General features: G+C 38.7%; 1 protein-coding gene across 5 annotated transcripts in view; it reads left to right on the plus strand.

Annotated features, from left to right (window-relative positions):
- Window positions 1–27,172, plus strand: part of Il1rap (interleukin 1 receptor accessory protein) — a 144,335-nt gene that overhangs the window by 68,453 nt on the left and 48,710 nt on the right. For all 5 annotated transcript variants that reach the window (XR_003835140.1, XM_029470628.1, XM_029470627.1 and 2 more), the window contains exons 3-4: window positions 21,304–21,589; window positions 24,663–24,849. Coding sequence is in view for 4 of the 5 variants with exons in the window: in XM_029470628.1 (XP_029326488.1) it covers window positions 21,304–21,589; window positions 24,663–24,849 (473 nt within the window). In the remaining variant the exon portion in view is untranslated. The remainder of the gene's footprint in view (window positions 1–21,303; window positions 21,590–24,662; window positions 24,850–27,172) is intronic.

Below are 27,172 nucleotides of genomic sequence, written 5' to 3' on the forward strand. Positions count from 1 at the left end.
GAGGCAGGTGCAAAGCAGGTGTGAGGCAGGTGCAAAGCAGGTGTGAGGCAGGTGCAAAGCAGGTGTGAGGCAGGTGCAAAGCAGGTGTGAGGCAGCTGAGGCAGCAGCAGCGTGTAAAGAGGACTGCCAGCTACCCCAGACCCCTTCTTCTTTTTCTTTCTCTATTCCCATGTGTTCTTCGCTGACCTCTCTCTCTTTCTGCCCTTCTCTGTCTCTCCTTTCTCTGCTTGTACCCCCTTTGCAGGACCCCACTTTCTTCCCTTCTCCTACAATAAACTTCCCTTAAATCAGGTGTGTCCCAATGGTGTGATTTCTCAGAGGGGCACCTTGGTATGGGCCCTCCAGATACAATGAACCCTCCTTTGTATCTGGTTTTACCTGGAGCAGTATATGGAGCAGACAACTGGAAATCCAGGGGTGCTTCACCCTGTCCCTGTTGCTAACCTGCTTTTTCACCTCACACATTCCCTCACCACAATGGGCTCAGAAACAAACTGGTATAGTATGTTTGTGCCACATGTTTTCTGAGTTTTTTTTCCCAGCTCTGATTTGCAGCCAGGGTTACCTCTTTTCTAAGATGCCCATAGAGTTACAGATAACTTGAATATTTAGAAACCTAGATGGGAATTTCACAGTAGCATGCCCTCTCTTCCCGAAAGCTGGCTCTGTCCTCTAGGTGACTGACCATTGAAAAGCTAGCCACTCTGACCTCCACCTTTTGAGATCTTCCTCCACCATGTTATCACCTGCAGGCATTTTCCCAAGCTCTGTTTCTCATGAGCTCAGCTTTTAATGCTCCCTTCACCTGAGTATCTCTTGGAATCTTTTGTTGTCAGACTTCACGGAAAATCTGCATGTTTGACACATTATTAAAATTGGATGAGACCACAGTGATGTGCACAGGTGATGCTTCTGTTAAAGGCAGTGGCAGGATTGGAGCCTGCATCTCTTGCTCTGGCAGGTGATTACAGCAGTAGGCTTCTTTGGCTCCAGGCAATTCTCCCAGAATTGGTGGAGGCTGCAGTGGGGTTCACAAGTTGTGCTTTCCTCTATGAGCTTTGTCTTTGTGAGTAAAAAATGGCTGCATATTCTTCAATAGGGGTATCACATGCTATCCAAATTAAACCTGAGGGTGCATACTTGCTTTGATGGAATAACTCCCTCCCCAACTGAGAAAGGAAACAAATACAGGCTGAAGACTCCGGTTCATAGATACCTGGAGGATGCTCAGAATTCCTTCTGCTGTTGAGTGGTACATGGTGTGTTTCTTACTATAAATTTTGAGGTGAAAAAAAGAGATTCAATACTTGCCTCTAATGAGTTATATTTTGACATCAAATTAGCTAACTCATAACTCTGGGCTAACTCAGAAGCCTGCAACCTAATTGTAAACTATCAAGACTTCCCTAAGTATCTTTAAAGCTCCTTTGTAGTTCTATACTCATAAGCATGTTGTTGCCGCTCAGTCATCATAAATTAACCACCAGTAGCATTTATGGAGCATAGTTTGAAGTTGGCTATCCTGAGTTTGGGATGGAGAGAGAAGTGGGTACCAATGGTCATCTCAAGGCTAAGCATGCTGCAAAGAGTTGTTACATTATCTCTTAAACAAGAAATGCTGTTGCACGTGGGAGCGTTCACTTATTCACGTATACCATGAGGGTTAAGAAGTAGATGAAGAAGAGAATAGAGATTGCCTGAGACTTGCCACTGTACCCTTCAGAAGGACAGTGGTTTGGGGATATGAAGAGCTTCGTTTGTCCTTCCCGACCTTTAGTACATATTGTTGCACTGTTAAAGCATCTCCTTTGGCTGTATTTATTACATCCATGGAGTGGGAGATTAGAGATATCCTGCTGGAGCTAGATGCTATCTCTATATTGACAACACATATATTCAGGGAACCAACAATGATAAGTAAAATACCATTATTTTCAATACATATAATTTGTTTTTTTTTTTCCTCCAAGGGAAATTTGAGGGCAAATTCCATGTTTTTCTGGACTTTCTCTAGAGCTCTCCAGTACTCATAAGATCTGGAATGAGTCTCATCTCATACTGAACAGACACAGAGTGGCTTCAATGCTGCTTGAAAGATAATCCACTGGAGTAGTAATTGGATCTTTACATCTTAATTGTGGATTAGAAAAGATTGCTAGGGAGAGAACAAAAGAAGTGCAAAGCCTAGCTAATGACTGCTTAGAAGCTCCCTAGTGTACTGTGCCACACTTGACATAAGCCAGTTTATTTATTGTCACAACAGTCCTGCATTCCTTTAAGCCATGCGAAGATACTCATTATAGTAAATTTTTTTTAAAGAAAACAATGGATCCATGGTACAGAAACACCCCACCCTTAATCCATTCTCTAGCCTGCTAAGTTCTGCCACCTCTGTGATGGGAACTCCAGAGCCTTTCTAGGTACCATTGCATGATCTGTCCCACCTTCCTTTTTATTATGTATAACTGTAGGGAGGGTGGCCCTGGACCCTTTATGGCTATTAAAGCCTGATGGTTCAGGGTCTCTTTCCTGGGGCTTCAGAACCAGCTGTGAAATGATTTTCTGGCAACTATAAAAAAGCTTGGAGACCTTGAGCAGCTTGTCTAGACCTATCAGCATAAAAATGGTCTAGATTGCCTCATGGTTGTTAGAATCCTCTGACAGGAGGAAAACTGCAGGAGGTGTCATTTGTGCTCACAAAATTAGGGATGACCCTCAGCTCGACATCGAATGTAAAAGAAAGGACTTTTAGATATCCTTGTGTGTGTGTGTGTGTGTGTGTGTGTGTTGACTCAGTAGTAGCTGGAAGTTTGAAAGACCTGGACTCTGAGGGACCCTGTGGATAATTTCACCCTGTGACTTAAGTTATTAGCTACTGCAGTTATGAATTTAAACGTCATAAATGGTTCTTCTTGTCCGATCAGCATGTGAGTGTTCCCTTTCTCTGTTTCCCCTCATTGTCTTCCTTTTTCCTTTTTGTTTCTTTTCATGTTTGCCTGCTAATCACATCTACTGGGCTTTTTCTTTGAATCAGACAAAGCTGCCACTTCCAGTTGATAGAAAATGACAGCCATTAGAAGAGTGGAAAGAGAAAAAGCTGGTGTTACATGGAGGATTAGTGTACCTTTGCCTTGAACTTGTTCTGGAGCAGTCTCTACCTAGCTGAAGGGTGCCTTGTGGATTTCCCTCCCCAGCCTGAACCTTTTTCTGAATCTGGCATCTTTCCCATATCTGGAAAATCTTATCATCTGCTATTATCTGTCCAGGGCTATTTTCTATTTTCTTCAAATTACTCAATCAAGAAAATTCCCCCATTTTTTTTGGTAGGAGTAAGGTATTTCTAATTATCTGGTCCAGGAAAGCCATCTGCCAAGTTATTAGCCGAGTACTATTGAACAGCCCAAGTGACATGAGGATGGATGATGGATGCTCACAGCCCTTCAGCTCCCTCCTACCTCTCACTTCCATCTCTTTCCTTTTGATGGTTTAGTTGACAAATAGGAATTCTTTCAGGGGCATTTTTTTATACCCTTGTTTGTGACTTTTCTTTTACTCTCTGTCAAAGAAACAATATCTAAGTTTTAAGATTTTACCAAGATCACATATCATATTCTCTACACATGTGATCTGAGAAATTTTGTAAACTGTTTTGTAAACTGTTACACTGTATTGTAAGACAGTGATAGTGAAACACCTAGATATTATAAATGTTTTTATTAGAGGACAAATATGTTTCAAATATAAATATCAATGAAAGAGATATAGAGCCTTAGGAATTGTTTGGTTACTCACTATAGCAGGGGAAATGAGACCTCAACACAGTGGTCATAAATCAGTGATCAGTAAGAAGACTCAAAATAAGAGTGTGTCCACGTGAATGTGCTTGCAACTGTAATGAGGTCAAGGATCAGCACAGCATCTTTAAAATGACAAATTTGCTACCATTAGATTCCAATGCGATCTGAAGTCTTCAATCCTGTCAGGCTCCTAAGGCAGTGGTAAGTTGAGGACAAGTTTTTAAATAGGTTATCAAAAGAATAACCTATTTAATATAGGTTATTAAACAATATAAAAGTGTTTAGTAATATTTAGAGGTAGATAATTCAGGACTGGAAAAGCAGCTGCATTCGCTGTGCAAAATCCTGCCCTGATTCAGCCACTTTAGAGTGTGACCTCCATTCTATTGACCTATGATGGAACCATAACTCCCATATCCATGCCCCAAGCAGTTAGATATAGGGACTGATATACAGGAGCTATATTTTAGTGTCTCTTACAAAAAGTCTCTACCCTAGGATACCTTTAGACATCCTATTGGCTTGAACTTACTTTCCTCATCACATGTAAGTGAATGGCATGCTAGGAAATCTCACCTTTATTCTGAGTAGCTATGAGTCAATCTTAAAATTCCCAAACTCTAAAAGTAGGGGAGATGTTGCTATAGAAGGGCAGTAGATGAGACATGCAGATACAGGATCTGTCACAGACCTGGAGATCTGCCACAACCCAGAATGACAACTAACAGGTTAATTTATCTAGTACTTATAATTGTAATTAGAATTTTCCCAGTATACAGAAGATTTGTACAGTCATACATATCAATCAAGCTGCATAGAAATTCTCTATTATTAGGAGCCTTGATTCTTAGATGTAAAATAGGTGCTGAAAATAATTGACAGACATCATTGGTCTCATTGACTACCCTGGCTATCGTGGCTAGTGTTGGGTACCTTTGATTTATTCTTCCTGTTTCCTCTACCACCATCTCTGACCCACCCACCTTTTCACGTGTCAAATTGACTTATCAATCTCTAACATGCTGCATGCATATATATATATATATATATATATATATATATATATATATGTACATGGTGGGATGCTTAGCATGTGGTTTAGCAATTAATGAATAAAGCCGATAGGTGTCAGAGCTTTCCTATGAATCATGTCTTTAATTCCCTAACCATGATGCTTTGCTCTCTGCCACAAGTCTGCTTTGTTGGGAGACTTGTTGTTTTCTTTCTGAAAGTGCCATATTTGTCACACAACCCTACCTGTACTTATTGATTTTTCCTTGATGCTCATGATGCTCAATGGATGTGGCTTCCTTACTGTTGGCTCTCACCTTGAGCCACACATATCACTTGAAAACACAAAATTAAGCAAACTACTAGAAGGAATGTAAACCCAGTTCTTCTGTTTCAGTTACTCTCTGACTTCCATTCACAATAGTAGTACTACAAGATTCTCGTGTGAAGATTTTCACAGTGATCTAATCAACATTTGATTGCAGTTTGGAGTGTAGAAATGGATTGATAATAATTCCAATGTAGCCTCAGCACTACTGCCACCATCCTGCACTCTTGCTTTTTTATAATATAAAATAACAGAACCATATATTAACAAATGTATTTTTAAATATTATTTTTTGATTAGTATTAAAAAGAGGAATAAGAAAGATCTCTGATTTGAGGGTACCCCAGCCAGTGAGGTCTGATCTTTAACTGTAAAACCCAAATTGAATAGTAATGGTGAAAGCCAGAAGTTACTTTAGTATTCTGTATACTTATATTGGGAAGATGAGAGATTCGTGTCTTCAGAAGTGCTGACTTTCAGGTTTAAGAGAGAGAGAGAGTTAGAGTGGGCATGAAAAGTATGTGCTGTATGTATATGTGTAGCCTTGGTTACACATTGATCTGGTTGCTTATTAGCTCATTGTAGACCCACAAGGTCGTACCGCCTTATGGAGCAATCCAGTTTCTTAACCATCATGATGTCCCTACATAATGGTTAAACCTTAGTTCCTGTCATGAAACAATTATTCTATGTGAGGCAGTCTCATCCTGCAGTGATCTGCTTTCAAGGTTCACTATTCCTGAAATCTTGAAAACATCGTACTTCCTCTTTTCTAGGTAATTTCACCAGAAAAGTCAGATAAGAGAGGTTAAGTAAATTTAGGACCAATCCACGTTATACTACCGTTAATTAGATGGACATGTGATTAATATGTTTGTGGTAGAGTTGAACAAAATTATTTTCTAAAATTGATTCTAAGATAGGTTCAAGATGTTGGCATAGATGCCGACTTTCTAACCTGCTATGAGATGCTCATTAATTAGCTAGCTAGGGGGAAGAGGCACTGTGCTCTAGCAAAAGCAGCCTGCTTCATTTGGCTAATTTTGTATCAGTCCTAGCTTTATTAAGGCTAGTAACTTCATTATGGGCTAGCACCAATTCAAATTTGTCTTGTAGATTAAGCTAATATATTGGTATAGTTTGAATCTTGAATGTTCTCCAGTGCATGAGCCTTGATGGCTTCTACCAGCCTGTGACACTAGAACACTGTAGAGCTTTTAAGGCTGGATTCTACTGAGAGAAATTTAGGTTCCTCTGGGAATGGATGGAGATACTAGAACCCCAGCCCTGTCACTTCTCTGTTTCCTTCTGGTTTCTAGTATTTGGAGATGCTTCCTCCATCACAGAAACCCACCACAAAAATATCCACAAAATCACGGACGGGGAGGTCTATAATCTAGAGTCAACGTTTACTCTCCTTAAGTTCATTTACCTCATTTATCTGTTACATCACACACACACACACACACACACACACACACAATATTTTAAGTCTGTTGCTGTATAGCTAAGTTATGTGTGCAGAAACTAAGATGAAAGAAGCATTTTATCTGAGGTCATAGCAGAAGTAAATTTTATGTGGAAAATAAGTCCATTTGGAATGTAAGTCTATCATATGCCTTCTACAAAGCAGACCTTTGTTCTTGCTTTTCTGTATCTGAGCATCCTGCATTCTTATATGCCTCAACCCTCAGCTCAGTGCCACAGCAAGTTCTCAATAAATATTTAATAAATACAAATATATGAACAGCTTTCCTATGGGAAATATCCTGCTTTGAATGTGTGTGCATAGATTTGGAATAAGTGTCCTGCATCTATGTCCAGGGCGTTCTTATTTGTGCTACCACTCAGGCAAAAGGAAGCCTGTGAATCTCTCTGTCTCCATTTCCTGGCATGTAATGTGGGAATGGGCATGAGGCCCGAGAGGGTGTTGTGAGATTAATTAGTTAAAATGTATACCCTGCTATATAAATGCTAATTGCTGTCAGGAGCGTGGGCTGGATTTTCCAGTGACTTGGCTTTGCACAGCTTTTCCATTACTCCTGTGTGTCACCCAGGCTCAGCCTTAAGAAACCCTTTGACTGAGAGAAATGATGATTTTTGTGTCTCCCTCACGATGAACGGCCAATTTAGACAGGACTTCTACTGTGGAGTAAGCTGTATAAGAAAAGGCATTTTAAATAAAAAGTAGCACACTGAACCAGTAATTTGATATGTTCCCTTTTCTAGTATCAGAAATGACTCTATTTATACAACAGCCTTTCCCTGCCTGGGCCTGGAGTGAATTATATAATTAATTTGGTATTATACAACATTGCAGCCTGTTGCCATAGATTTCATTTTTATTTGTTCATTGAATAATTTGTAAAATGCCCTAAAAAATATCCTCAGGTAACAGCTAGAGACACTTAAAAATTCACACAGTAAATTTCAAATGGATATATACCCCAAAGGAGAAGCTCAACGATAATTGCCTTTTTGCTAATGTTCATGAATACCGATATGTATATTCTCAATCCCTGTGGGAAAGGTGTCTAGTTCACTTTACAGTCTTACTCATATGTAATATAATACAGTGGAGACACTGAACAGATATAGTTATGTCTTCTTCCTTTAAAAATAAACTACATGTTCTTTAGTCAAAATATATATTAAGTGAGTGGACTCGGGTGAAAATTTGAGTTACAGTCTTTATTTACATGTCACCATGTAGAGTCCTTCAGTAAATACTATTTTCTTATTACTTGTACATATGTATAAACTATTTGAGAATTTCATACATTATATTTTGGTTATATTAATGCCCCTTCCCCAACTCATCCCATATCCAACCTTTTCTTGTCCTCCAACTTTTTGTTCTCACTCTCTCTTTTTTTCTTTTTAAAAAACCCATTGAGTCCAATCTGTACTGACCATATAGTCTTGCCTGTGTATCCATCCACCGGAGCACAATTGATCGTACCCTTAATGAAAACTAACTCTCCCTCTCCTGGCAGCTATCAGTTAGCAATGACTCTTCTGTAGAAGCCCCAGATGGAACATCTATATCAAACACTCTCCTCCCAAGTCAAAGTGATTATCATGGAAGAGGGTGCAGAAGGAGCATAAGAGCCAGAATTGGAAGACAACTAACACCACCACCACCAGCAGCACCAAAACCAATCCAGTATTTCATGGACCCAACAGGACATTTACACATATGAACTCGCAGTGTCCTTGACTATGTGCGTAAGATCTGAGTAAGCTCAAGCCAGACCAATTCCAGTATAGGGGTCAGGGGAGGTAGGTGCCAAGTCTTACTATTCCTTGAGAAGCTATTGCTTCTATTATAGTATTATACTATTTTTTAAAAGTATCTCTTTTAGAATTATTTATGCTAGGAAACAAACCTCTCCACATTAGTCATGATAGGCAATGTTGGTTTTTATGATAAATCTCAATGCCTTAATTTGATAGAGGTTTTTAAAATGTGTTTATTCCTTTCATGTGAAAGTTCCTTGAACCATTAAGATCACATTCTTCCTGGGAAGCTCTACTCCAACTGATAGGGATACTGGAGCCCATCTTAGGATACTTCTCATCACAGAAAATCACAATCAGTAAAAAGACAGAGAACAAGTTCTCATTGGGTGCCCAGCCTCATTTATACATTTACTGTATAACTCCTGTATCTAAGTCTCAGGGAACATTGTGAAAGAGGGAGAACAAAATTTAAAAGCCAGAGGACCATGTAGTCTACTGTGAGAGTGTCTTCTAGAAATGTCATAGAAGCAACAACCATCAAGTCTTGGCAATATGACTACCTAACCTAAACCAGACTAGATAGGCTAATATGGAAGAGGGAAATCTTATGGAACCCACCCATAGACAAAGGCATACATGTACGCAATTAAGAAATGCCAAGAATGGGAGAAATATTTGGACCCGGGAATATTCCTACATGAGTATCTAATACCAACTGATCAGCCCTGAAGTCATATGTATACAGCTAATACTAGACATATTAACATATTAAACAGGTTGTATTTATGTTTCTAGATATATGTATGTTTTTGGTCATACATACATTTGTGTATATATGACAATAATAGCTAAAGAAAAGGAAGCCATGCTTTTGAAAGGAAGCAAGGTGAACACGCGGGAGAGGATTGGGAGAAATTATGTAATTATATTTCAATTTCAAAGTAAAAATAATTTTTTGTTTTGTTTTGTTGTTCTGTTCTACAAAATCTCCCTATCGGGCTAGAAGAAGCCTCAAAGATTATGTATAATGTTTTAAACACATTACCTGGACACTTATTTCTTTGCCTAGATTAAATCACATGCTCAGACCCTAAGATTTAGGCATACATGGCCTTTCCATGGATCTGGGAGAAGAACACACTATTGAGGAGCATCGATCTGCTCAGTGTCTGCCACAGGCCATAGTGTGATCACCAAAGATTCACTTGGTATCCATCTTCCTAAGTATCTGTTTGTGACTGAGATTTTATGCTGGCTCTCCTTTTCTCCTATCTCCTTTCTATCCATCTTTACTAATGGCTGTAAAGACCTCCAGGCACCAGTGCCAGGTTATAATACTAAAGGGTTTCATTAATGAAGTTATAATCGACTCTCAGCAAGGTGTTTTGTTTCTGTCCAAATTCCCAGTGATGGTCCTTTGATCTGCCATCTAGGGTGGGGCTCTGTGAATGAGGTAGATTGTAGAATGGGTCTGTGTGAAGTGAGAAACAGTTGCTGAGTCTGGAGTGAGGGATCAGAGACAGTGGCCAACACCTTGATGAAAATATTCTACTCCCATGAATATTCTCTGAGAACTTCAAACCTATGCATGACACTCCTGAACATGCGTAATCTTCCCCAAATTCCCAGCAGTTGCTATTAACTGTTCTAATGACTTTCTAGCCTTCTTTCAGAGATGTGGCAATTGAGCAAATACTTAAAATTAAGAATACCTGTGGCCTGAAAGATATAAACGATGGAGGCTGGAGAGATGGCTCAGCAGTTAAGAGCACTGACTGCTCTTCCAGTGGTCCTGAGTTCAATTACCAGCAACCACATGGTAACTCACAACCATCTGTAATGAGATCTGATGCCCTCTTTTGGTATGTCTGAAGACAGCTACAGCGTACTTATATAGAATAAATAAATACGTCTTAAAAAAAGATATAAACAATGTACATCACTGCAGCCACTTCACTATTCGCAACATAACTACAAAACTCCAAATATGACATGCACGCATGAACAATTTTTTTGTTTGTTTGTTTTTGTTTGTTTGTTTGTTTGTTTTTGGTTTTTCTAGACAGGGTTTCTCTTTATAGCCCTGGCTGTCCTGTAACTCACTTTGTAGATCAGGCTGGCCTCGAACTCAGAAATCTGCCTGTCTCTGCCTCCTGAATGCTGGGATCAAAGGCATGCGCCACCACGCCCAGCATCATGAACAATTTTAATATGATTAGTGCCATTCATTATTATGAAATTGGTCAGACAATTAAAGAAGCTCTTTGAGCTTCCCCAGTGCAGCAGCCTTTACTCATTGGAGTCTCTCAGCTTCAGAAGAAAACTTGTAATTGCTGAACCACTACATCTTTTATTTTTGAAACATACAATGTCAGACATCTCCCACATCAAAATGATAATTTTCATCTCAGAATCTTGCTTTTACCATCATTTATTTGTCATGAAAGCAGAGCTTCAATAAAGCTGCCTGTGGGAGCATCAGTAGACTGTGAGTGCCTTTAGGAAACATAAGGCTGTGATTCCTGAGTTCATCCAGACAACAGGCACACCATGGTGAAGTTCTAGCCTCACTCAGCTGTTCTAACCTTCTGTCTCTTTGTCTTTTAAAATATGTGCTTTATAATTGAACAGTGAACTAACTGTTATATCCATTCATAGCAACACAATTAAAACAAACAAAGATATTTTCTAAAAGAAAGTATGTGCCTTTCAGATTATTTGGCAATGGTGAAGGCTTTGTCTGTTGCATTAGATTATACATCTTCCCTCTATCTCTCCTTGCCGTCTCCCCTCCCTCCCTTCTAGTTTCCCTTCCTCTTTTCCTTCCTTTCCTCCTTCCATTATTACTTCCTTCCCTCCTTCTTTCCTTCATTCCTTTCCATCTTTGTATCTTTTTCAATTGCCTTATAGAAAATAATTTAATACAATAATTTTGTCAATTATTGTAAGACATTTCATGGTATCCCTTACCCCTCTCGTTACCTTCCTCAAAGGCACTTTTAAATATTTTATTTATTTCTTCAACTGTGTTCCATCTACATTTTGCTAATAAATTTATGTATATTGCTATTTTCTTTTTTCTCCTTTTTTTTAATTAGGTATTTTCCTCATTTACATTTCCAATGCTATCCCAAAAGTTCCCCATACCATCCCCCCGACTCCCACTTTTTGGCCCTGGCGTTCCCCTGTACTGGGGCATATAAAGTTTGCAAGTCCAATGGGCCTCTCTTTCCAGTGATGGCCGACTAGGCTATCTTTTGATACATATGCAGCTAGAGTCAAGAGCTCCAGGGTACTGGTTAGTTCATAATGTTGTTCCACCTATTGCTATTTTCTTACTCAACCTAGTGCATTCTATTTTGATTTTTGTGGTAATAAAATCAAAGTTATCTTGTTTCACTTTCTACCTTCCCATTTTTTCCTACCTATTCCTCACTACCCAAAACCATTGCACGTGTAATTGAATTATGATGATTTAAATAATGAGACCCTACATTGCAATATTACTATTTTTAGGTTACTTTTCTAACTTTTGAACTTATTAATTGTATTTTCCATGTGCTCTGGATTGTCTCTTCTTACTCATTTTCTCTCTTTGTCTTGCTTTTCTGAAAACCTTTTTTTCTCTTTTTTTTTTTCACAGTGATAATGTCACTGTAATCCATCAGATACTTGATTGTGTCTCCTTATCGTTGATTTCCACTCTGTAGATTGTTCTTCGCTGAACTCTGCCACAAGGCTGTTATCCTGAGACCTTTCCAGCCACACTGTGGAGTGTTACTTTGCTCACTTAAATCGAATCGCCCAATCCTGATCCTGGGGTTCCGTTGTATTTTTATTTATCGTTTTCACGACATGCATACCCCGGAGGCTTTCTGATCGAGAGCATGGGGAATAACACGTGGAAGTTTTATGTGTCTGCAAATAAGGCCTTAACACTTGATTGTGCTGTTAGAGTCAAGACTGGAAATTCTTTTTCTTCCTGTATGCCTATTATTTATCTTCTAATCTTCAGTTTCAATGTGGAGGCTTCTCTAGCACTGCTATTTCAGACATTACTTCTTCAGTGTGCAGCTTTTTTCACTCATACTTCTTTGTAGTTTATAGAGTCATCTCTTTCATTCTAATGTTTTCAGAATGCCTGACTGGTATAGGTCTATTTTCACTGCCTGTGGTGGGGCACAATGGGCATAATGATAGGCACCTTCGCAGCAGAATGTTCCGTATTTCTGCCCTGAAAGTTTTCCCTTTGAGCGATTGAATTGAAAGTTTTCTTCTTTCTCTTTAATTTCTTTCCTTTTGTGGTTTGTATCGGGAAATGCTGTACTTCCTGGACTGGCTTTCTAATTTCACTACTTGCTATATGCTCTCCTTTTTTACTTTACCTTTTAAGAAAATCTCAATTTTAACTTCCTAGCAAACCATCTATTACAGTTTTTACATTTGCAGTTACACGGAAAATTTAGTTACTCTTTTTGTCTCTGAATATACCTCTGTTCCAGGATCTCGTTCTGCAGGACTGTTACTGGTTCCTTACCTCTCTAAAGTTAAGAATCACACACAATACCTTTTAAAATATTTTCCTTGAATAATCTGAAATTTCCCTAAATTCCTTTATGTCATTGAGAAGTTTTTTTTTTAATTTTTTTTTTTTTGTAGAATCTTCCTGGATTTTACAATTACATTTAAGAATCTGATTAGAAATTCTAAAGGGGAATGTGAGATTCAACTTTGGAACTCTCCTTTGGGTGATGTGGCTGCACAATAAATTCAAGAGTCCCCAAGTTCAAATATTTGGCCTTTTAGTGAAGATTCTTTCATTTTCCTGCTTAGGACCTGGTCCCAAAGTATGAAGAATCATGGTGGACATGCCTTTAATCCTAGCACTGGGGAGCAAGCAGATCTCTGCTCTATGTGGCAAGTCCCAGATCCATCCAGAGCTACATAGTAACCACCCTGTCTTCAAAATAAATAATCTGAATGCCCTTACCCTTTAGTTCTGTGTTGAATGCTTCTCAGTGAGGGAAGAGGAAATGAAGCAGAGCATAAAATCTTTGTTGATAGTTTTCTGACCTTCATTGATAATTTTTTAACCTTCATTGAAAGTTGTCCTTTAGTCCTTTTTATTTTACCACTCCCCACAGAAACAAAAATCTCTTTAGTGTTTGGGGTATGTGATTCATTTTTCCAGGTTAGAATAGAGTGATGGTAGTGGTTATGAGAAAATCTCAGTCTCTATGACTTAGAAGACCTCCTGCATTACATGGAGGGACCTAAACAAGGGAGACTCAGTCTTTGTGTCGTATTTCACAAGACAGAAGAGAGCTTGATGAAATACAACCTAGCCATTAAAACACCCACCACAAATGGCATTTGTGTATTGACCCAAGTAAGTCACATGCCTCTTCTTACTTGAACTGTCTATAATATGTGTGGAGGAGGGCGGTATGTAGGGTGAACAGCATTCTTTGTAATAGTGCTGACGGTTTCTAGGTCTTGGCTGCATTCAGGCTTGCAGCTCAGTTTGTTCTCCAACATTTCCTTGATTGCTTAAGGTTTGTGTTTGGAAATCTGCTAAATTGGTTAGTTTGTGTCCCTTTAATATTGGCATAGTCATCTCTCTTATTCTTGTTGATACTTTGGATCATATCTTGGAAAAATATGTTTGTTTTATAGAAGCTCGAGAAAGTACTGGAATTGGGTCACATGTGAAAACTGTGAAGTTTATCAGAGAAGCTGTTGTAAATTTCTGTACACTAAATAAGCTTCTTTGGCAGCTTCATAGCACTAATGAAAATGTAATTAATGAGTTGGACAAATGTTTTTTTTTAAAAAGTAATATTGTACAGATATCATAAATACATATTGGTTTAAACAGCCTTTGAACTTTATAGTTCTCCTTGCTTGCTGAATTCAAAAAGCAAAGTTAATGAAAGAGGATTAAAAGTTACTCATCACCGAGTCTTGGAAACGACTGTCTGCAATTTCCTGGAGAACTGTTTAGAAGTCAAATATTTCTTTTTCTGAGATAGAAAGATGTAATTCTTGACTCTTGTCAAAAGTAAAATAATTGTTGACATAGTTGGGTTGACTGTTACTTACTGCTGCAAATAGTTTGTGGAATAATCCTGAAAAATGTATTGACAAGTCTTCACCTTAAATGTTACATATGTGGCTATGCTCATGAGTCTATAGGTTGCCTGGGGCATTTATGCTGGGCTGGCTTTGGGCAGTTGTAGGTTTGGGATTTGGCCAGACAGCTGTCCTTTTAGCTGTGGCCCATATGTACACAAGTTGGTGCTCACCTCAGCTCTGAGTTGGACTAGATTTACTCTTCCAGTAATAAGAGGATTATACGAAAACAAAACGGTTGTAGGTTGTAAGATCTGTGGCTGCACTGTATCTGCCATATAAATCTCAGTATTAGCTCAGATTTAGGGAGATAGAAACAACCATCCCAATTGAAAGAATCATAGCTCCCCATTCCAGAGGCAGATCATGCAGAGTAGAAAAAGAATATACACTGGTTTTGAGGACTACTTTGAGAGTTGTCAGATGGTGATTAAAAATATTTTTTATGTTAAGAGAGATAAACATAAAACCATCTCAAGGAAGAAGTTTAAAATCTATGTAACATTTAATTTTTCGGAAAAGAGTCCTAAGTGGTGACATATTAAGGATGACTGTCAGGTATGACTTACCCTTCTCAATAAGAAGCAGATAATTCAGCTTATTGTGACAGGATTTGGGGCCGGCTGCAATGCCCCAGCTCTTCCAGCGACCCTGGTTCAGTTCCCAGTACCCACGTTGTGTCTCACAGCTTTCTGTAGTTCCAGTTTTAGGGAATTCAATGTCCTCGTCAGTTCTCTGAAGGCAGCATACATGTATGTGTTGCACATACATACATGGAGGAAAAATGCTCTTACATATAAAATAAGCATGAATAAGCTCTATTGCTTATCAAATTGATATATGTTATTTAGATAGCATATATCATAAGCCTAATTAATCATTCCAGAAAAAAACATATCTTTCACACTTTGAGGAAATTGTGAAAAAAAAATTAAATGCTATAAAATAGTAACATTCAAGTAATGTGAGGATATAATAATTAATACAACTTCAAAAAAAAAAAAAAAAAACAAATGTGATTAGCCAGGGAGAAGGAAGCTTGCAGGAGAGAAAACTTGAGGATGAGTGGATAGGAGGTAGGAGAGGATGTGGGAGGGATTTTGGAGGAGGATGAACATGATCAAAAGACAATCTCCAAAATTCTCAAGGAATTAATAAAAACATTATTTACAAATGAAAAAGCCTGCTTATGTAAGTACAGCTGCAGTGCCTGGGCATGCTGAATCCTCCCATTACTTGTGATTAAAAGTGAGATGTATAAAAAATTAAAGTGATCATATTATTACTCAATTTTCATTATAGTGATTTTTTTATGTATACAATATATCTTGGTCATCTCCACCCCTTACTCTATTCTCCCACCCCTCTAGAAGCCCCTGAACATAACTCCATCCAATATTCATGTCTATTTTTTTCTAAACCTACCAGTCCAATAAGGGATGATAAAATGTACATGTGTGCATGGACCACCTTCCAGTGACCGTGCCCCTGAAGAAGACTCCTCCTCTCCTAGCAGACATCACCTGCCAATAGCTGCTTGCCTAGGGCTGGAACTTCATCAGAGTTTCTCAAATCCATACTGGAATATCCATTGGCTTGATCTTGTACATGTAACCACTGCTTTTGCTCATGAGTTCATGAGTACAACAGCCAAATCATGTCAAGAAGGCAGCTTTTTGAAGCCCTCTGACATTCTCTTCCTCTTATGTTCTTCCAGCCCCATCTACTCTTATGTTCTCTCAGTGTTGGCTATAGGAAGATTGTTGATAAGACTGAACATTCAATAGTCATTATTCTCAGCATCTTGATGACTTATAAGTCTCTGCACTGATTGTTGACCACTGCAGAGCAAGAACAAACAAACAAACAAACAAAAATCCCAAAAGAACACAAAACAAACAAAAATCAAGCTCTTCTGACAAAGTTGAAAGCAACACTAGTATATGGATAGAAACACAACTATTTAGAACAAAATTTGAGAGCATGTATATTCTGAAAAACAACAATAATCAGCCATCCCACAGCAAGGGAGACTACCTCCTACCTCCCCAGCCATAGGATTTTGACCAAGTAGGTTTACAGTACAAAGCATGTACTGCGCAACATTCCTAAAATAGAATGAGAACGTTGTTGCTTCCTCTCATAACATGCATTGCTCTGTTGTATGAATGGATAAATCTTTCTATGCAGAGCATTATTATATCAAACAAAGACTATCACTGAGTAAAAACATTGATGATTTTTCTCCTCGAGTGGTCTATATGGCACATTCCAACACTGTAGGAGCCAGCCAGTGTAGAGAAACGTTCCTGGTCAGTTTTAGTTTAATTTGTGTGTTTTCTAACCAAGCTGTGGCATGTTCAGGAATAAGGTCATATTATCTAGTTATGGTGGGCAACCAAGGATAGTAACACCACTCTATGTTCTTTAGGAGGCCTCTGGAGTCTCCCTGACCAACAGCTTGTAGGAAGGTACCACACGGTAGGCACTGAGATTTTTATTCAATAACATATTTCTTCTGTAGGAAACATTATTCACCTGTGTGGAGAACCTCTGTTCAAATTTCTTCTGTTTTTGTTGTTCTTGTTGTTAAATCATGTTGTTGTTTTTTTAAATTAGCTCACAAACTAGTGGATTTCTATAAAGCTTGTTCAGACCTTGTTAGTTTTGATTGATTCACAGGTGATATACTTTTCTTTCCCATCTCTCTGATCCCACTCATGCTTAAACTTAAAACTCTTCATTCTTCACCTTATACGCCATCACATATTTGTCCTTCTTCTCTCCCTCCCCATGGCCTTTTCATTATCTACCTCTCATGGACCATTTATAGCTTACAAACCTCTACAAATAGACCAAAGTAAACACCCAAATTACAAATTGTAAGCTTAGATTCACTTCTGAGAGAGAATGTGAAATTTATCTTTCTGGGCCTGGATTACTCCCTTAGTATAACCCTCTCCAGTTCCATCTGTTTTTCTGCCTCATTTAATTTTTCTTTACAGTGGAATACAATTCCATGGTGTTTGTGTGTGTTTGTGTGTGTATCACATTTTACTTATCCTTTGATCAGTTAATGAATGCCTAGGCTGATTCAATTCCCTAGATATTGTGAATAGAGTGCCAGTGACCATAATGAGCTATTATGTCTGCAGTAAGATATAGAATCCTTAGGATGTAAGACCAAGATGAGTATATCTGGGCCATGTAGTAGCCCTGTTTGTACCTTTTTGAGATCCATTCACACTGATTTCCACGGTCAATTTATATGCACATCAATAGTAGATAAGGCTTCCCTTTTGCCCAAATCCTTACCAGCATTAGCTCCCATTTTATGATGATGGTGGTGGTAGTGGTGGTGGTGGTGACAACGACAGTTATTCTATCTTGGTAAGACAGAATCAGTACCACGGTGCTGTTTTAACTGAGTTGTTTGATTTCTTGACATTCTATTTTTGAAGGTTCTTTGTATATTCTAGACACCAATCTCATGTTCGATGTGTAGTTAGCAATGGTCTTCTCTGATTCTTTTGGCTGCCTCTCCACTCAATCAGCAATTTTCTTTGTTGGACTGAACTGTTAATTGTATAAGATTCACTTTTATTTATTTATTTGTTTGCTTTTTTCCATCCCAAACACTTCCCCTTGCTGAGCTCCTCACTGAGTTCCTCAGCATTCCCCCTCCCCTTCTACTCTGAGAGGGTTAGCCCTCTTGAGTATCCCCTCTGCCCAGCATATCAAGTCCTTAGAGAATTAACTTTATCTTTTCCTGCTGAGTCCAGACAAAGCATCCCTGTTAAGGAACAGATTCCACAGTCACACTACAGCTATAGGGATAGCACACACTCCAGTTGTTGGGGAATCTACATGTAGACTGAGCTGCACATCTTCTGCATATGTTCCAGGGGCCGTTGTCCATCCTATGTATACTCTTTGGTTCAGGACTCAGTCTCTGAGACCACCCAAGTGTCTAGGTTAATCACTGTTGATCTTCCCGTGAAGTTCCTATTCCCTTCAGGGTCTTCAGTCCTTCCTCAACTCTTTCATAACAGTCCTTGATCTCCATCCAATGTATAACTATGGGTCTCTGAATTTCTTTCCATTGGCTGCTGAGTTGAGCCTCTCAGTGGACAGTTACTTTAGTCTTCTGTCTGCAAGCATAAGAGAGTATCATTAATAGTGTCAGGGATTGTGCTTGCTCATGGGATGGGTTCCAAATTGGGCCAGTCAGTGGTCAGCTATTCCTTCAGTCTCTGCTCCATCTTTGTGCATTTCTTTTAGACATAACAAAGTTTGGGTCAAAAAGTTTTGTGGGTGAGTTGGTGTTCTTATCCCTCCATTTGAGGTAGGTCCTGCCTGGCTACAGGACAAGAGAAAGGGCCAGAAGATCAGGAAAATGAATGGACATCTGCAGCTGCTGGGCGTGGAGGAGATGGAGGAATCTCTAGGAAGTTACATAGACCAGGGATGGGGGAGGCTCTCAGGATTCAATGCAGATGACCTTAGCTGAATTGCCTAACATGGGGCCATGGAACCTGAAGAGGCCTCTTCCTGTAGCCAGACAGATCCACTCTTAAATTGCTAGTATTATTTCCTGAGTGGTCAGAGTCCTATTTAGAAAGCTCTTCCTTGTGTCTGTATCTTAAAGTGCACTCCCTACTTACCCTCTTGAAGCTCCAGAGTTTCTGGGCTCATATGGAGGTTCTTTGGATGTGGGTTAGTGAATGGAAGGAAAGAAGGTGTTACTGACATTCTTCTAATATCCAGTTATCCCAGCACCATTTGTTGAAGATGACATCTTTCTTCCAGTGTGTATTTTTGTCATCTTTGTCAAAAAATCAGATGGTACAGATTGTGTAGCCTTATATCTCTTTTAGTGATTCACGTGTCTATCTTTATGTCCTTTTTTTGACCAATGGCTCTGTAGTATAACTTGAAATCAAGTGTGCCTACACTTCCAGATTTATGCTTTTGCTTAAAATTTCTGTGGTTATTTAGGGTCTTCTGTGCTTCCACAACACTTTTGCAAATGTATTTTTTTTTTCTATTTCTGTGAGGGATATCAGTGGGATTTTGTTAGATGTTGCATTGATCTTATAAATTGGTTTTTAGTACAACGGACATGTTCCTGACTTTGATGATTTGGATAAATGAGATATTTCCATCTTTTAGTGCCTTTCTGGATTTCTTTTTAAAATTGGAAGTCACTATGCAGTTCTGTCTGGCTTAGAACTCTCTATGTGCACCAGACTGGCCTCAAACTCCTATTCCTGTGCATGCCTTTTGAGTACCCAGGCTTCCTTAATAACTACTTTAGAGTACTCATAGTAGAGGGCTCTCTTTTTGTGTATGTTTCTATTTCTGAAACATCACAGCCAATGCAACTTTTAAAAAATGTGTTTACTTGGACTTGTGGTTGCAAGGATTATAGTTCACAAAGCAGGAGAAATTCATGAAGCAGAGAGTAAGCCAGGAATGATAGAAGTCTTTTGAAACTTCAAAGCTTGCCCCTGGTGGCACACCTCCCCTTACAAGGTCAGCTGTTAATTCTTTCCAAATAGTGACGCCAACTAGAAACCAAGTATTCAAACATAGGGACCTAAGGGGGCCATTCTCACTCAAAAAAAAAAAAAAAGAGTGCTTTTATATTCTTGGTTACTATTTTATATTAAAATACCATTGGTTATAATATGATTTTTTTAAAAAACTATTTCGATTTATTATAAATAAAATGGAAAGATATAGATGCAAATTGGAATGTAAGGAAGCTTATACAAAGTTTAAATTTTGTATGTATTTTATGTATTAAAATGTATTATATCATATATGTATATTTTATATGCTTAGGTACCTATATTATTTATATACATATATGACTTTTAGAAGAACAAGAAATAAATCAAATTGTTGTCCAGGGTTTTGGCTTATCCTCACAGGGCCCTTATTACCCCCGGAAATCTGTTCTGTATTCTTATGGCACCTTCTGTATTACACCATTCTGATGTCACTCTCAGGGGGGAAAAAAGTAATTATTACATCTTTTTTCCTGAATTAACCAGTGGTTACTTTTCAGTATAAAATACATTGTAAAAAAAATAACACTAAAGCACTAGAAGATCTTCCCCCTATGTTCTGCAGTTCTGTTTGCGCAGTATGGTCATCCTTTGACATGCATGTACATCCCAGCTTGAGGTAGCCCACAGCTGTAAAATACACTGAATTTTAAAGATTTGCTCCACAAAATGTAAATGGATAAAGGATGATTAATGCTTTGGGTTTATTGAATTCATCAGTTAACAAAATATAATATTTCCATTCATTCACCTGCTTCATTTTGTCATCTTAATGTGGCAAGTGTGTATTTTACATTGAGTTTGTGACTTGCATTATATTTTTGCAGAAAAGTACAGATCCAGCCTCACAAACTGAAGTCCTGATAATAGCTAGGAGTCTTCTCTCCATCTAGATGGGAATTGACTTTCCAGTTATGATTTAATCACTGAGACCTTACAATCTCTGTGGTTTAATAAAGCCATGTATTTTTAAAAAGATTTTCTAGTCCCTGAGAGATTTCACAGTACCAAAACACAGATAGCTGGCACCAAAAGATACAAGACAAAACTAAAGGACTGTGGAGAAGTAATTCCTGCACACTGCCCGTGTTTATTATGTATGTCTACTTGAGGGAGATTATTGAAGATGACTGGAGAAAAAGGCTCCTAGAAATGGTCAGTGTCCTGGAGAGTTTTGTGAAACAGCTCATCCCCTACCCCCTTTCTTTTTCCTTTCCAGAACGCTGTGATGACTGGGGACTAGATACCATGCGACAAATCCAAGTGTTTGAAGATGAGCCGGCTCGAATCAAGTGCCCCCTCTTTGAACACTTCCTGAAGTACAACTACAGCACTGCCCATTCCTCTGGCCTTACCCTGATCTGGTACTGGACCAGGCAAGACCGGGACCTGGAGGAGCCCATTAACTTCCGCCTCCCAGAGAATCGCATCAGTAAGGAGAAAGATGTGCTCTGGTTCCGGCCCACCCTCCTCAATGACACGGGCAATTACACCTGCATGTTGAGGTAGGCTGCATCTCTGCTTTGACTTTTCTTTGTCCTTGTAGACCCTAAGGTATTATTTAAATGATTATGCCATGACAACTGGGCAGGAGATGGGCACATTTAGATGGGTTATACTTTATCTCAATGACCTAGCTGAGATGGAAAGAAGGAGGTGGTATGCAGAGAGGTCTTTAAGAATATTCTTCACAACTGGTTCCTTTTAAGAAGTGATACATAGCAATGTTGTCTGAAGATGGGGTTGGGTTTATTGGCTTCTGTCCATGGCCCTGGATCCTGCCTACACATTTGCCATGCCTGCAGGCATTTTTCCCTAGTAAATAAACAATGAAGAGTATATTCATATCTGTTACTCTTAGCTTGTCTTTAAAGTTCCCGGCAGTGACGACTCATTCAAAATATGTTTATAGAAGAAAGGCTATTTGGGATACATCAATATATTTATCACAATGTTTTTACATTTCAACCAAAATTCTCCTCAGAAGCAAGTGAATACCATAGCTCTTGGAATCCAAAACTGCAACCTAAAGTTTACCAAATCATCTTTGTTCTCAAAATATCCATGGGCCTTTATTGTTAATTATATTAAAGTGTCCATTTACTTTTCTACATATTAATGCAGATGTTTGTTCAAAAACTTAGAATCACTAAGTCCATAACTGGGCTAGCTATCATAGTCCCCGTTTGCTAGCAGGCCTTGATTTGTTTTCTAAAGTCACATATAGGACAAAGATATTTTGTTGGTTGGTTGGTTGGTTGTTTTTTTCCTCATTTAACACATTTTCACACTATTTATTAAGGATATTGGTGTCAGCTTTGGAGGCTGCAAGTCTGAGAACACAGTTAGCAGGAGGGGTTTCATTCCCAGTGCTTGACTTACATATACCCACCTTCTCTCCATCCTTTCTTCTTCCATTCTGTGTCCTACCCTTTACTTACAATGAAGTAGCTAACAGGGACAAAGGTCCATCTATATGACTTCAATTGCCTTAATGATATCTTTATCATTAAAGCCCTATTTCCAAGGATAATCCAGCCCCAAGTTTCTGTGAGCTATAAACGTAACATTTGAATTAATGGAAGCTATCAACACATTTCATCCTCTAATAATTAGTAACCCTGTTTCCTTTCTCTATCATGGATGTTAACTCTCCTTTGAGAGAGACTTAAAACAAAGTTTTGATAAATGTATGTTGTTTTATTAGGTGAAAAGATTCTCTGCTCTATTAAAAAAAATTCTCTGGATCATCGGACCTTTGGAGTATCCACGTAGTCAGGGCAGTCTCCTTTGAAGTTATCATCCAATAATAATCTTATTGGAAGAAACTTCAGATTCACACATGGGCTTCTAATGGGCTTTGAGTTTTCATGTTCTTATTCTCTATGACCAAAAATGCTATTAGGAGGAGCATAATGCTGATTGTGTTGGAAAGAGCATTGGGTGAGAGACAGAAACAGTAAAACCTTTGCTACTGCTCAGCTGGTGCACTGAGGCAGGTTGTGTACAAAGCTATACCCTTGGCATCTCTATCTATACTGTGAAGGAGCAGGATCCCTGTTCTCTGAGCTCCTTTTCATCTTTAACAATTGTTAATCCTTTAACATTTCCCAGGTGAACATTGGCAAGTTTCTGGGAAGGAGCCAGTCCCTGTTTCTGCTTGGCATTTGTTTTTTGCTGTGCACCTGGTGCTACTGATGTCTCTGCCTTGCACCTAGGGATACAGAACCTATATTAATCTTTCACTAACTGCATTCAGAGCTCTGACTTGAGTGGACTGTTAATCCCTGCTTACAGCATTTAATAGCCTTTCTAGCCCAGAATCGCAAAAGATTCCACATCTTTCACAAAACAGCATAGCCAAGCCTGTCTTGACAATAACCTCTATCTTGTACTAATTTCTGACTAGTTATTTTCCTATTGCTCTGGTAAAACACATGACCAAGGAAACTTATAAGAGGACACATTTAGTTTGAAGCTCATGGATCCAGAGGGTCCATGACCATCAAGTTGAAAACCATGACAGCAGGGCATGAGGGCATCATGATGAATCAGTAGCTGAGAAGTCCTGTCTTGAGATGATAACCATGAGACAGAAAGCTCCAAATGGTATGGGCTTTTGGAGCCTCAAAGTTCACCCCCATTGACACACCTCCTCCAACAAGGTCTCACTTCTTAGTCCTACCTAAATAGGTCTTCTAACTGAAGCTTAGCATGTAAATGTAGGAAGCTATGAGTTCATTCTCATTCAAGCTTCTAGATAGGTTCGGGCATGTTTACAGCTTTGGAGTTAGACGCATTTCCCTATATTTTATTGCTCACATTCAAATGGTAATGTTGAAGTTACATCTTTCCAAGATTAGACATGATGATTATAATATGCTCACATAGTTTTTAGTCATTATACATTTAATTAAAGAACATCTAAGGTGCTCACCATATAGGGGGCCCAGTGTTGAAGTATATGATATGGGTTAGTGGAACAGAGCTTGATAGAGATATGGCTCAGTCTGGACAAACACAAGTGTGTGCTTCCCACTCTTTGTAAGATGTTTCCTGTGTTTTTGCCTTTCACACTTGCCTGTAGGTACATACAACAATTTTTAAAACTATGTTACAGTTTTCTTTAGGATTATTTTGAGTTTTCTATTAACCTCCCAATTTTCCTGACTGAGATAACACTGGATTGGCTCTGTTTCTCCTTTTGAGAAGTCTAATCTTGTAAAACAACAAAAATTCTAAAACTTACTGATCAGAAGCTAAAATCCTGGAAATATTTTCAAAGGTTGGTTGCACCATTAAACATGCCATCCTTGCCTTTGCCTTAGTAAAAATGTCACCCCTGACAGTGTTCTAAATGAACACTTTCAATACACATTGGAGTTCATGTATAAAATATTTTAGTGTATTAACAGGAGATATTTATGTTTGCTTTTTAGTGTATGGTACTAAGTGGTATAGGAAATGTCTCAGTGAGTCACTTAATAATCACAGGAATTCGCACATATGAAGAAGTCCCAGCTCTATTAAATCAAATGCAGATTAGCCTCCCTGATCATTTAATGCTTGCCTTTTCAGGAACACAACTTACTGTAGCAAAGTTGCATTTCCCCTGGAAGTTGTTCAGAAGGACAGCTGTTTCAATTCTGCCATGAGATTCCCAGTGCACAAGATGTATATTGAACATGGCATTCATAAGATCACATGTCCAAATGTAGACGGATACTTTCCTTCCAGTGTCAAACCATCGGTCACTTGGTATAAGGTAAGACATTTAGGACACAGTGGTTTTTTGGTTTTTGTTTGTTTGTTAGTTTAATGGTAATGACTGAATGTCTGTTGAGTTAAATGGTAATACTAATAACACTGATATTTTTATCCTTGGACATTTTGATTTCTCCATTAATATCTTTGTACAATTTTTTGCCACTTTCTTGTTTTTGTTCTGTCTTAGAAGGAGGGGTATGGGTTGCTTTGCCTCAGCTTCCTGTTTCTCAAGTGATGTTCTCTGGAGTCCCAGAACTAACTGCTTAACTTCTGTTACCTCCTGAGGAACAAACATATTTTGAGTAATGCTGCCCACTTCCACTCACTGCCTTGTGAAGTCAGACGGTGCTGATTTGTGACGTGAATCAGTACCTCCTTGAGGAGTCAATACTGTAATTTACTCTTTATGTGTACTCGGTTGATGGCCCTCATTTGTGGGTACTGTCTGTCTGTGATCTCTCATATCTGAGTATTTGGAAAGTGTTTTATCCAAAAATGTGAATATTGGAAGGGGACACCTGTGGGGGCACTGCAGCATAGCTATCCACAGGTGCCAAGCTGGGCAACTCAAGCACAGTGTATAGCCAATTCCGTAGAAAGAGTTCTCAGCAAACTAAGTGAGACAAACAATAGCCTGTAGGCATCTGTAGAGTCAGTATTTGTACCGAGGTACAGAAGAAAACCATTGTCGGTCAGATTTCTGAACATGATCTCCTCAGAAGAAGTACACAGTGAAGGTCACGTATAAAGTATAAATATTTTAGAACCTTAATAGATATTGTTGTTTGCTTTTTAGCGTGGGCTAATTGGCATAAGAATTATCTAAGTAAGTCACTTAATATTCACACAAATTCATACATAAAGAAGTTCCAGCTATAGTAAATCAAATACAATGAGCCTTGCTGATCATTGTGAAAGATAGTGAGTGGAACTTAGGACAGGCCTGTGAAGACCTAAAGGCAGCTAAAGGCAGAAGAAATTCCATTCCGTGAGACAAGTCACAAGTCCCTTAGCAAGAAGTTCTGCTAGGCTAGAGTGGTTTCACTGTACCTCAGAAATACTAGCCAGAGCAACAAGCACTAGAATGCAGGGTTAGAAAGATGTCTGCCTACAATGCCTCAAGCTTTGCAGTTTAATGCCCCGCCTATTGGCAATGAAAAAAAAGCCAGTTGATTAGAACAGTGTAAGGAAAGAAAGAAAATGGGCTTGACATGGTGGGGAGGAAAAAGTGGGAACAAATCAGGATGGAAGCATTTTGAAGAATCTGTCACTAGGCACATGAAGCCATACTCTAAAGTACAGAAAAGGTTGTTTTTACATAAAAGGGATCAATAAGAAGTTCTATTTGAGTTTCATGAAATGGGCACATAAAATGATAATATTTTTGTAGCAAAGAAAGTTTGCAAGAAGTATATACTATTGGTGATTCTTTAAAAACAGGCCTATACCAGGAATATAAGTTATATCAATAAACAGGATGCAGAAATAGAATTAAAATGCCCTAAAGTTACATCACCTATTGAAAATTTAAAGTGAAGAAAATTATTTTACAAATAAAACCAAAGTAAGAGGGAATATAGCCACAAACACAGGCGTGCACACATACATACACATGCATGTAGAAATATACATCTGCATACATACAAGTATATACACACCACATGTACACTAAGAAGCACATATACACATGCACATATATACACACACACATGCACAAGCATAAGCCCACACCTAAGCACTTGTACTCATATACACACCACACATATACAGATGCATACATGGCATACACACTATCCTATACACACATTTGCACCGGCACATGGACAAGAATACACACACCACATGTACACAGAGAAGCACACATATATGTACACATATACATGTGTAAGCACATGTACCCACACAGACATACAAGCACACACCAATGCATATGAATACACATATATGCCCAAATAGAAGTGCGTACAATCATATACACACATGCACATGAACACACATATACACCTGTACTCATGCTCAGACAATGTATAGCAGCTGAAGATTGGCAGGAGGTAAAAGAAGGAAATTTAAAGGTAAAGAGTAACACTAACAGGAAGGCTAGCGTGGCCACAGAAATACATGAGAATGGAGATTTTTAAATCAGTGATGTATTAGTCAGGGTTCTCTAGAGTCACAGAACTTATGGATAGTCTCTATATAGTAAAAGAATTTATTGATGACTTACAGTCGGCAGCCCAATTCCCAACAATGGTTCAGTCACAGCTGTGAATGGAAGTCCAAGGATCTAGCAGTTACTCAGTCTCACACGGCAAGCAGGCGAA

The sequence above is a fragment of the Mus caroli genome, chromosome 16 (genome assembly GCF_900094665.2).
Source record: "Mus caroli chromosome 16, CAROLI_EIJ_v1.1, whole genome shotgun sequence".
NCBI lineage: Eukaryota > Metazoa > Chordata > Mammalia > Rodentia > Muridae > Mus > Mus caroli.